This window comes from Varanus komodoensis, unplaced genomic scaffold, assembly GCF_004798865.1.
Source record: "Varanus komodoensis strain SLA01 unplaced genomic scaffold, ASM479886v1 scaffold15, whole genome shotgun sequence".
Classification (NCBI taxonomy): domain Eukaryota; kingdom Metazoa; phylum Chordata; class Lepidosauria; order Squamata; family Varanidae; genus Varanus; species Varanus komodoensis.
In genome coordinates this window covers 12,713,467-12,726,176 of record NW_025335440.1, presented here as the reverse complement: position 1 = coordinate 12,726,176, position 12,710 = coordinate 12,713,467, and the positions used below count along the sequence as shown (strand labels likewise).

The 12,710-nt window shown below is 42.2% G+C and overlaps 1 protein-coding gene across 4 annotated transcripts in view; it reads right to left on the bottom strand.

Moving 5' to 3' along the window:
- Nucleotides 1–12,710, bottom strand: part of RBM33 (RNA binding motif protein 33) — a 97,734-nt gene that overhangs the window by 29,328 nt on the left and 55,696 nt on the right. For all 4 annotated transcript variants that reach the window (XM_044425235.1, XM_044425236.1, XM_044425237.1 and 1 more), the window contains exons 14-15: nucleotides 6,414–6,701; nucleotides 2,204–2,896 (exon numbers count right to left, since the gene is read on the bottom strand). In XM_044425235.1, the coding sequence (XP_044281170.1) occupies nucleotides 2,204–2,896; nucleotides 6,414–6,701 (981 nt within the window). The remainder of the gene's footprint in view (nucleotides 1–2,203; nucleotides 2,897–6,413; nucleotides 6,702–12,710) is intronic.

Genomic DNA, 12,710 nt, shown 5'->3' with positions numbered 1-12,710 from the left:
GCGTATTTTTGAGGGGGGTTGCCAAAAACATAAAATTTAGCTTACAAGCAACTTAAGTTGTCCTTTTGAGCTCTGCCCAAAACTTAAGGGGGTAAGAGCGCAACAGACAACCGTGTGAAGCCCTGATGCTGCTATATACACTGAAATACTACAGCAGAAAGAACAGTATACAGCTGCACTACTGATGAAGACAGTAAGCCTGTGGACATCATTGCAAATCAAAGAGACTCCTGGAAAGGATTGCTATAATCAAGCTTGGAAGGTATTCCTGTTTCATACTTGTAAGGCAGGATACCTTGGCCTTGGTGCAAAGCAGCTCTGTGTACATGAAGGCTAAAGGCCTAAACACAGTTGGAACTCTCTTTGAAGTTCCTGCCACAACAGCTCACATTACCAAGGAGGCATGCCAATCTGCAATTTAAATAGCAACTTGCCTCTTTAGCAGTGGGAGATACTGCAGCCAAAACAAAAACAAAAACCAAAAGACCTGAAGCAAGCTCTGGTTTCATGCAAATGCTTCCTCTGCATGCAGAGCTTCTTTGCATTTTATTCTCCATATGTAAAACCATTTAAGGCTGAGAATCACCAAGGAAGGAACCCTGGAGACTTTCTAGGCTTCTTACCTGCTGAACTGTACTGATAATTAAGCTGTGTAAAGGAGAGCAACCTAAGACTACTTTTCTCTACTTTCAATACCACTTTTTCGTCCAAATCCTGTCAATTTGATCACAATTGTAGAAAAAGTGAAGCACAGTGGTAATTATATTTCCTTGGAGCAGAATTAAACAGCCTGCAACATATCTTAACAGACTTCCTAACTTACTTTCCATACAGCTTCCTTTTGGCTAATGTACAACCAAGCATGCAACAATTGCAACCATTTCAGGGGCTGTCAAGTCCAACTTCATGAAACTAAGTAAACTTTTACTGAAAGATCAGAATTAAATACCTGTCTAAATGATATTCCAAAGAATATTTCTACAGCAGGACTGGATAACTTATTTTAGCCTTGAGGATGTTTGGCATGGTACTAGAGAGTGGGACTGGATGCCATACTTGCTGAGAAAAAGTCTCTGCTGAAGACTCTGCCTGCCTATACTCAGCATGACATACATAAACAAGATAAACCTTGAACTATCTTCCTTTCTGTTCCTTCTTCTCCCTACCCTCCAGTACCACCTGTCTGAACTCTGAACTGGACTTGCCTGCTACCTTCTTGAGCAAAGGTTAGTGGAGTGGAGAACCTTTGGTCATTTAGCTGGAGGCTTTCATAGGAACTGCCCAAGATGTCATGGTACAGGACAGTCTGGTGCGCAGATATATTCTGCTAACAGCTAAACTCTTTCTCACTTTTAAAAAACTTGCTGTTTCTATCCTTAGGACTCAAGGTGGTAAGGAAAGATGCTAATATTCCCATCAACTTAGTCCATCTCTTCATCTTACTGTCCACAAAAATAAAGTTCCTCATCTTTTTATGTAGTTTAAAAACTGTTCTCCTTTTTTCTCTACAGAAGCTATACTCAGCTTCTAAGTGTTCTTCGGGCAACATTCCGTATAAATTTGAGCACTGTTTATTTCTCACTATTTTCATTTCTATTCCACTTTCTGGTCTAAAAGCCAAAGATAGATAATTTGTCCTTTTCCCTTGAATGGGAATTGTTCTGCAGTTCGTTAACACGCCCAAAACGTCACCAAACCTAACCAGCAAAAAAATAAAACTCTTCTGTAATAAACGTGGATTCTACTTTTACAGATACCCACTTATTCCTTCAGTTTGCTCTGTCATTCACTATAACCTCTTCTGGCTTAATATTCATTTCTTTAATTTAGAAACAAAATTCAGTGACGGCATGGAGCATCTCTATTTAATAACAAGCCCATGAACTGTCTTCATGCTAGCTGCATTTATCCTGCTAATTTACCAAATATGTCCATCAGTTCAGTGGGAACCCTTGAGATTACAATATGGGGAAAGGAGCGCATATTCTAGGGAGCTGGGGAACATATAAAATAGCCACACAGTTGACCACACACAACTGCATCAATTCAAAATTAACAGGGAAATTTTTGAAAGGAGAATGTTGCTAAGCCTATTTTCTCCAAGGTTCATTTCCTTGCGCTTTTGCCAGTGACACCAACAGGACAGATGCAGACTACAAACAAACCACATGAAAACAAAAGACAGACAAGCCTGGTAACTTACCCCTCCTGACAACTTAATCACCCTGACTTTGGTGCCGACATGGGGCCCATCTCCACTACCACTGTTTGCCCGCTGCATGACAGTCCTTTTCACCCCAGGCTTCAGTTCCTGAGGTTGACCTTGCACCGGTGCCACCCGAGTAATCTGAGATGGGTTCAAGTGCACTGCAGCAGGCTTTGTTTGCAGCCCTTTATAAGGCAGCTGGAGCTCATTTTCGGGCATTGTCCTAGTCTGCCTTAGCTGCTTTACTGTTTTTATTTGCTGTCCTTGGAACTGGGCATTATCTCCAGCCTGCAGAACGTTTGTGGGCTTAGGCTGAACAGCTGGTGGGGCTGGAACTACTGGTTCTTGCTTTTTAACCATCAGCCTATACTTCACATTTTGGCGGGGCAGTACACCAGGAAGGGGAAGCAAAGGGTTTCCATTGGTGGACAGTTGTGAAGTCTCCTCCTCCTGCTGTTGCACTGAAGAACTCTGCTGCTGCTGCTGTTGCTGCTGCTGCTGTTGCTGCTGCTGCTGTTGTTGCTGCTGCTGCTGCTGCTGCTGCGCGAGCCTTTCAAGCAATTCTCTCTTTCGAGCCCCAGCCTGAAGCTGCCGCCTCAGCTCCTTTTGTTTCAGAATCTCTTCCCTTAGACGTTTCTGCTCCTCTATCTTCAAGCGGTAAAGTCTGGTTTCTTCATCTTCATCAGGAAACTACGGAATAGAAAAAGAAACAAGTTATCAGGAAGTAGCCCCTGTCCAGTTTTGTAAAAATGTGTCCTAAAGAGATAGAATGAATACAAAAGCAGGCTTCCCAGGAAGCATTTTATATGTAACTGAAAAATGGTCCCAATGGTTTCAGTGATACAAATCCAAAAAAAAGTTTATTAGCTATTAATTAGCCAATCTACAAAGAGTCAAAGAATATATAACTCTAGCTTGAACTTGAAAAAGAGAGAAAAATCAGAATGCTGAAATTGAAGCCTTCCAAATCAGAACTCATTTAGAAGTTACTGAAACCAATTAAACTATTACTATAATTCAAGATCTCAAAATATTGTTTCAAATGGAAGCAGTAACAATACAGAGGCAGCCTACTGTCACATAGGTTTTATCTTGCTCTTTTCTGACAAACTAACAAAAGGTAGGGTGGTAAATGACCTGAAAGGCCCTGATTAGAACTATTGATTTTTCTTACAGAATTTTCAGCCTGATCTGAAACTCATTTGTCACACAATAATTGGTTATAATGAACAGCACAAGTCAATCTCTCTGACCTTGAACTCATGCACTCTCTTCAGAATTAAAATGTTGCCAAACGCAGTGTTGGAATATTAATGGTATATCAGGAATAGCTTTAATATTCCAGCCTTAAGCTTTTCCAAAAGCATTATACCCTTTGTGTCACAAATAACCTTTTCTAAAGTGCCTAAAACTCTGGCAAAAAATGCATCTTTACAGGAAACTATGAAAAAAATCACAGCAATTTCTTTTAAAAAACTGCTTCCAAGAGCTGCTCCTGAGTTAGCAGCTTCAACAGAATGCACATTTTTATGGATAAAGCAACGAACCAAGAATTTGCTTCATTTTAATCATACAACAGTTCTCACAGTCCCATGAACCCACCAACTTAGATTTGCTTTATACAGCATTTCCTATACACCTCAGAACAGATGATTTAGCAGCTTCATCCGATATAGAGACAAAACAGATCCGTAACAAAGGCAAGCTCTGTATGACTATAATCTGCTATCCTTTTAGAAGTTACCTCAAACTTGCAATGTCAAAGCCAATTTTAATTTACCACCATATAGACCTGTTTTCCTCTGTTTTACCCTTCATTCATGCAGATACCCTCTTCCTCTTGTTCTTCCTTTGCCTGTTAGCCTCTTTCCTTTCAAGATATGTAAACAAAGAGTAATACTGGTGTGACAAGTAATGTGACCCACCTACTGGTCTCAGCCCAGCTGTTCCTGAAAAGCACCTAGGAAGCCATTGTTAGGAGATGATTCAAAAATAAAACCTAAATAAAAAATAACCTAACAAAGAAATATATGATAAAGAGAACCAAGTTTGGCAAGGTCTCCATGTTGAAGAAAAGCCTTGTTTGTGGCATACTGGAATATGAATTACCTATGCTTGTAGTTAGAGGGAAAATGTAGGAGTAGTGTGACATCCCCTGAACTACTATAAATACAGGAGTACTTTAGCTACCCTCATCATTCAAGTCTATTTTTAAGGGATCACTGTAATGAGCGACTATATAGTACTTGGCCAGCAAAGCAATCTTATGGACCCAAGCCATAGGATTGCTCAAATTCTTAGCCCTGAGCTTTAAAAACAGGGCCAACCTCAGATCTGGCAATCCACACTCAGATTCTTTCCCACAATGCAAAGCAGCACTGGAGAAGGGACTTGGTGGATGGTATGACGGATGATGCGAAAGGGAGGATATATCTTGGCAGTGCCTCAGCTTCCTCGTCCATTGATTAACAAATTAACCTACCTTTGTCAGCATCCAGTGGATGGTGCCTCCTGGGTGACACTCCCCGCCCCCAAATGTGGTGAATAGCAGCGTAATGGTCCAAAGTTCTGCTTGGAGGCTTGGAATAGACAGTCAGTGGCTGTCACTTCCAGGATTGCGAAAACAGTGGGGGAATTAATATCAGAAAAAAGCCATGGCAACTGCAAAAGGTGTTGCAGTCATTCTGAGGAGGGGAATTAAGTTTAGTCCTGCTGCTGAGTACCATGGGAAAGCTGCAAGAGGGCTGGGAGAAGAAGAGGGAGGACAGTAAGCCAGCGCAAGCCCAATTAGCTCTGAGGCACACTGTATGTCGTTCCACAAGGAACCCACCTTGCACAGCTTAGTTGCAAGGTTAGCTGCCTTGTCAAATGCATCCACTGACTCTCAGTTTTCTAAAATGACAAACAGCACACAATAGAATAGGATGTACTACTTCCCCCTTCCGCAAACCCAAAATTTCTTTAATTTGATCTCTGCAGTCATGTTCAGCATGCTCTCAACATTAGGTAGTGGATTTTATGCTCTACTCAAGAATTCCAGGGTGAAAGAAATTCATGACGTGACTCGATGGAAAGAATTCAGGGGCCTAAGGCTCCAACCCTTGCCTGAAGCCTCAGCAACTAAAATCTAGTAGGGATCCACCTTGGCACACTGCTTTCTTTCACACTTTGTAGGTACACAAGCACAGCTTGTTATTTCCAATCAGAGAAAAGAGGAAGAATCCTTATCCCCATCAGTCTCAGACATCTCATGCCCTTCATCCCACAGTGGAGGAACGTGCCAGATGTGTTGTGCCAACCCACCTAAAAAACGTCCAGCTGATGCCTCAACTGCAACGGGTTTTCCGCAGGAAGGCCTGCCACCTCTGGTTTGGCACTGTAAGAATGAGCTGCAGTGCAGTGAACCCTGGACTCACACACTCCTTCCTTTGTAAGTTGAGGTTGCCTTGTTTTGACTTTTTTTTTTTTTTTTTTTTTTGCTGCTGGCCAAAATCTCTACAACATTCCTAGGTACAGAATGTCCCTCTGAATGACACCCTAAGGTAGCACTGGTCCAAGGGACATTTTGGAGAAAAAAAGGGCTGCCTCATGGACAGACTATGAGGCAGCCATCTTGCCCCATTCCCAGGACCCCAAAACTGCTCCTGGGAATTAAACCACATCATCACAAAGCATCACACTGGGGAATTTTGACCTCAGGAATGCTGCTGGATGGCTGTTAATGGCAAGGCTCCCTGCTCTTTTTCAAAAGTCAAATCAAACAGAAAGAAGGTCATGCTGGATTGAAAAGTTGCAAAGAATGCTTAGTGACCCTGTGTAAATTATTCAAGAAATTCAAACTGATCTGGGGAAGGAGCATTTCTGCCCCAGTTCTGCAAAATGGGAGGGGGAGGAGCCAAATTTTTTGGCCCATCTTTAGCTAACCATTTTATCAGAAGAAGGCTACAAATGGGCACAGCATCCAGTTAGTACGACTTCTTCCTACTGGCACTAATTGGCACAGTTTTACAGCTGTATAAGATGCCTCTGAGGAACTGAACAACCATCACAAAAACTGGTGCCTGGATAAACCATAGCCTTGAAATTGCCACCAGACCCTTAGCTGTGTTTTCTGGAACAGACTGACAAGGCTTGCTGTCTGAAAATGGCTACACTGAGAGATCCATTTATGATAAAAGCATAAAGAAATTGACTGGAGATCCTTTACCTCTGGCTCCGGTTTGGTCTCTGCTTTAGGCTGTGCCACTGGCGTGAGTGCTCTGGGTTTTATCTCAGTTCTGCCCTGTTGGGTCTTGACACCTGCAGGAGGCCTCATGGCAGGGGTGGCACTGGCAATGGGCTTCACTTGTGCAGCCGGCGTTGAGGTCCTTCGGTTGTTTGCAGCCTCAATTGCGTGCAAGGGCGCAATCGGCAGTTCACGTAAGTTGCTGTTCCTTGGAGCAGGTGACTGAAGTTGCTGATTTGGACGCTTTACAATGTTCTGCGTGGGTGTGTTCTGAAAGAATAATTGAAAATACTCCTGATACTGCTGAGTTCTTAGTATCCAGTATACAGTAAGTTTTTGGCTACAGTACCATAGAGGACAAAGGTTGACATGAGGTTCTGAATGGAGGCTAGGAATCTGAATTTTTAGTGGCCATTTCAATGGCATATGCACATCCCCTTTGTAATGCTGACTGCCATTATAATAGGCCTGGATAGGCTAACAGGACTGGACTCTTTGAAAAGGAGAGAAGAGGAAGGAGCAGAACTAATATCCCAATGGCCTTCCTAAGAAAGTGACTTTTCCCAGAACTCCATTCCTACTATGGAAGTGAAAGTATCAACTATTCACCTGCTGCAGGACAAAGAAGGTAAAGCTGAACCAAGACAGAATAATACTAAATGGTTTGAAAACATTTTAGCCAGACCAGAGCAAAAAGACATATATGCTGCTCAACAAAGTTACAGGATTTGTGACAAGAGATTAATAAATGTAGCCAGCCTGAGATGCAGACATAGCTTTCCGCAGGTGCCTTAACTGGCATATGGAATTGTCTGTCCTACTAAGTCCCAGTCTCTCTTCTTTTCAAATCCTTCCACACAAACCACACTGGAACGTTCCTCCTGGACTACTCTCATTTCTTTGCTGCATTTATCCCTGCTAATTAACTTCCTCAGTCCCATGGTCACAGTGTGTAAAACAATTTTTGCCCTATCTGTCTTGTCTTAACTGTGAGACATTAGGTGGGGCTACCTCTTGAATGCACACTTTAATTTAGTGCGGGGGGTTGAGAGTGTTCAAGAAGTTGAAAGCAATACCATCAGGAGGCCAAAATAGTCTCATTAGGCTGGTCTCCGAGCAGGGTCACCCAAGGCGGAATAGTCAAGGCTGAGACACCAAACTAACATGCATCCACCTTCTTTAGGAGTAATGGTCACATCATCAAAAAGAGAATATATCTGATTAATAATGATGGGGGTAGAGAAACCTCTGAAAGGCAACTACTGGGCAGCAGTGGCAGTTGAGAGCAACACTGGCAGAGCGTCTTTTGCAAACAATGGCAGTGATGCTTAAGGAGGATATGGTAATCCATTTCTGAATTTTCTTACCTTGAAAATCCTATGAGGAATCAATTCAAAATGAAGCAAGAAATACTGCCAGAAGATGAGAACCCCCCCAGGATGTAAGCACTTTACAAACTACTGGGGAAGGGCAAAGGTCAAATATAAGTAGCACTACCACTAACGGCACTAATGAATCAAGCCCAAAAGGAACTCTAGTGGCTGACACGAACATAAGTGAAAGGAAAATCCAGTGCTGCACAACACATACAACTGGGGCATGGAATGGGAGAAGTATGAATCCAGACAAACTGGAAATCATACAGCAAGAAATGGAAAGAATGAACATTGCAGTATTTGGTGTGAGCAAACTAAGGTGGACTGGAATGGGACATTCACAATCAGAAAAACACAAATTATTTTACTCCAGAAATGACAATACTGAGGCAAGTTGGAGCACAGGCAATAAGAGGCTATAAGGCAAAGTCCAACCAAATAATGTCAATCAGAATTAGTGGAAACCCTGACAACATAACCGTAATTTAAAATATTGACACAGTTTATAAATTCTAAAATAGACAGACAGACAGACTCTATGCTCCAACAACAGATGCTGAAGAGAAGAAATGGAACCTTCTATGCAGGTGTTCAAGAGGAAATTGATAATACACCAAAACATGACATGGTACTAATCCTAGGTGGTTGGAAGACAAAAGTAGGAAACAACAAAAACTCAAATTTGTAGAAAAATTTGAACAAGAGTTAGAAATGAAGCAGGAGAATGACTCATAGAATTCTGTGAAGCCATTAATCTGTTTACTGTAAATATAAACTTCAAACAACCACTTAAATTGTATACATGGACTTCACCAGATGGCCAATACAGAAACCAAATACAGTGGTACCTCGGCTCATGAACACCTCAGTTCACGCCCAAATCGGGTCGTGAACAAAAATTTGATAAAAATTTTTACTCAGGTCGTGAACTCTGCATTGGGTGGCGACCGCAATTGTGGCCATCCCCCCCGCCCCCGAGAGGGGAGATGGCCGCAATCGTACTGGGGGCAGGGGGAAGATGGCTGAGATCATGCCCGACCCCCCCCCCGAGTGCACCCGCATTCGCACCCATCCCCCCCCCCCCCCCAGTGTACCAAGATGACAAGCAAATGCAGGAATGAGGGGCGCAATCGCAGTCGTGCTGGGGGGCAGGGAGATGACCACGCTCGTGCTCAGGTGCGGGCGGGAGATGGCCACAATCCTTGTTGTTCTTTGCCACTTTGTCTTACATTTTTCTGATTAAAAAAAAAACTTACAGAACAGATTAACCTTATTTACATTGAACCATAAGGGGAAATTTAACTTGGCTCATGACCAGTTTAGGTCATGGCCAGAGTCCTGGAACGGATTAAGTTCGTGAGCCAAGGTACCACTGTAGATTAGGTTACTGGAGGTGGAGAAGCTGTATTCTTGCTACCATAATGCAACCAGAAGCAGACTGTGGTAATGAACATCAGTCCTTAACTTCAAAAATCAGGATCAAGCAGGCACGTGCGCACACACATACAAAGACAGACAGAGCACCAAAATATAACTTAAGTAACATCCCAGAAGAATTTAAAGTTCACATAAAGAACAGATTTGTACTGCTCAACTTGACTATGAGCCTAAAGCACAGTGAACTGAAACCACAGACGAATGCCAAAAGGCAATCCCTGTAGTAAAAGGAAAGAAAACGGCTATACAAATGCCAAAACAAACTCTTGCACTTGAAAAGGACAGGTGAGAAGCAAAAGCAAAAGGTGACAGAAATAGAGTCATAACTTTTCAGTGGCTATGGTGTATCAACAGAAAGAATGATTACAAGTATCAGTGCAAAGAAATAGGAGAGAGCAATGAAAGGGGAAAAACAAGAGACTTCTTCCAGAAAATCAAAGAAATTAAAGGAAAATTCAAACCTGGGGTAGAAATGCTAAAAGACGAACAAGGGAACATACTCTCTGACCAGAAGAAAATATAGCAAAGATGGAAAGAATATATGTAAGTGCTATACAGAAGAGATGAAAGGTGACAGGCTTCTTCAAAGCAGTCATCTATGAAGAAGAGTCTACAATATTAGAAACTGAAATGGAAGCTGTTCTGAAACCATTTGAAAAGAATAAAGCACCTAGAGTAGACAGGATACCAATAAAATTATTCCAGGTTGCAGAAAACAAAACAGTCCAAATCCTAACAAAAAGAGGTCAACAAATATGGAAAACAAAACAGTGGCCTACAGACAGGAAACATTCAATATATATTCCAGTCCCCATGAAAGGAGAGGCAAAGGAGTGCAGCAACATAGGACCATTAAACCTACATTTAAGATTAAGAGCGAATTAATCTCCCACGCAAACAAAGTAATGCTTGAAGTGTGGCAACAAAGAATACTACCCTTTATCAAGTGAGAAATGCTAGACATCCAAGCTGGATTCTGAAAAGGAAGCTACCCTAGAGATCATATTGCAAATACACATTGGCTACTGGAGTGCACCGAAGAATTTCAGAAAAATTTCATTCTACGCTTTATAGTCCAGAGCAAAGCCTTTGACTGTCTGGATCATGAGAAGCTATGGATGCTCCTGAGAGAAAGGGGTGTGCCTCTGCACCTGACTGTCCTGATGCATAACCTGTACCCTGGACAAGAAGCTACACTCAGGACAAAATACAAAGAAGCAGAATGGCTTCCCATAGGCAAAGCTACCCAGACAAGGATGCAATGTATCTCCCTATCTGTCCAATCTATACACAAAACATATCTAAGGAAAGCTCAGTTAGAAACAGAGGAAGGAGTGAAAACTGCAGAAGAAATATCCATAATATAGGATATTTAGATGTTTGTTTCTTACTGGCAGAAAGCAGCAATGACTTGAAACGACCTGGGGGAAAATGAAAGAAAAAATGCAAAAGCAGGACTGCAGCTGAATTTTAAGAAATTCAAAAATAATTTCCACAAAAGAATTACTGAACTTTACCATGAATAATGAATAAATCAAGACTGTGAAAGATTTCACATACTTCAGCCCAGTCATCAATTCAAAGGGAGACTGCAGCCAAGAGCTTCAAAGAAGTCAGACTTGGAAAGGGAGCAATGAAGGAGCTAGAAAAGATCACCAAATGTAAGAACATTTCAGCAGAAACCAAGGTCAGGTTCATCCACACCTTTGTATTCTCAATCACAATGTATGAGTGTGAAATCTAGACAGAGAAGAAATCTGACAGGAAGAAAATTGATGCGTTTGAAACATGATGCTGGAAGACAGCTTTGTGAATACCCTGGACAGACAGAAAGACAAACAAGTGGATTTGTTTGTCAGACAAGACAAACACTGATCAAATCAAGCCAGAGCTTTCCCTAGAGGCAAAAATGACAAAACTGAGGCTGTTATACTTCAATAAATCATGAGAAGAAAACAATTGTGTTAAGGAACATTGAAGACAGAAGATGAAAAGGAAGACCAAATATGAGACAGATGCTGTACGATGCTGTATGGTGATATGAGATGGATTGAATCCATAAAGGAAGCCATGGTCTTGAACTTCTCTGTTCATAGGGTTGAAACAGGTCAAAGGCAACTTGATGGCACACAACAAACCTTAGTGTTCTATGTTTAAGGTAGATTATTATCATTATCAACTACAACAACAACATTTCTATAGCACCCATAACCAAAGCTCTCTGGGTGGTTTACAACAAAAGTAGTTTAAAGTAGGGTTACAAAGAATCTGTGGTTTGATTACTGGTGAGTTGCCTCAACATGATCTGATTCATTGTCCAGAAAGATACAACTTCACAATGGCTTAGAAAAACTGCCTGTGGAATTGCAGTTTTTCCACCCTTCCAGGAGACAACCCTTCTGGGAGGGCTTTAGAAACCATGGACAAGGGGAACAGGGCTTGCCTCCAAAAAGCAAGGGAGAGGGGATCCAAGCCAGATTCTTCCCCAATTCCTTTTAAGTAGTCTTATCCATTTGTGTGTGAAACTTGTAGATAAGACAACCAATCTGGTGTGCCTAATGAAGAGGGAGCAGGGAGTTAGTTTCTCCCAATTATACCTTCCTGTGTGTTCAGTTCTACACCAAAATAAACTAGAGGTTTTCAGAAGGGGAGTTGTTATGGTTTCCATGAATACCATCTTGCTCAGCTTTCTGTCCATTTGAGAATCAACCTAGAGTGTTTATATCTTGGTGTTGGACTCTCAGGTCACATTAGCAAGTCAGTGTGGTGCAGTGGTCGAGGTGCTAAAATGGGGGCCTAGAAGATCCGGGTTCTAGTTCTTACTCAGTGATTGTGGGCCAGTCACTCACTCTCAGCCTAACCTACCTGTAAGGTTAAAATGGAACAATGTAAGCCATCTAGGGTTTATCACAAGAGGAAAAATGAGTGGGATATAAATAGTGTGATGATGATGGATTCTGTTGATAAGACTGTTCACCTCCCTACCCAGTCTCCTTGCCTGAGCTCAGATTTGATACTGCAATTCCTCAGAACTGGGCTTCTTGAGGACTACAATAGCCATGTTATCATCACATTATCTTGAGCAGTTTAGAATTTCATGGCCACCATGGGGCTGTCTCAACGTGCAATTGGCAGAACACATGTAGCAAGTCACTCTCCAACTTTGGTCCACTCTACCAGACAGGAGGACTGTGGTGGGGGTGTTTTACACCTGTTCCTCTGCTATGGTCAGAGTATCTGTCTCGGGCTGAGATTTAGGCTTGGCAAGAGTGAAGGAACCTAGCAGGACATGCTGCCCACAGGGGTGAATGGACTGAAATTCCCCCAGAGAGCTTTGGGGGAATGTTCCAGTTGATATATTGGAAGCTCAGGTCCCTCTGTTGGATACACAGATGCCTCAGGGAGTTGACACAACAGCCCTTGAATGTCCCTCCCTGCCCTGCAGAGCTAGTCAGGTCCTTGGTAT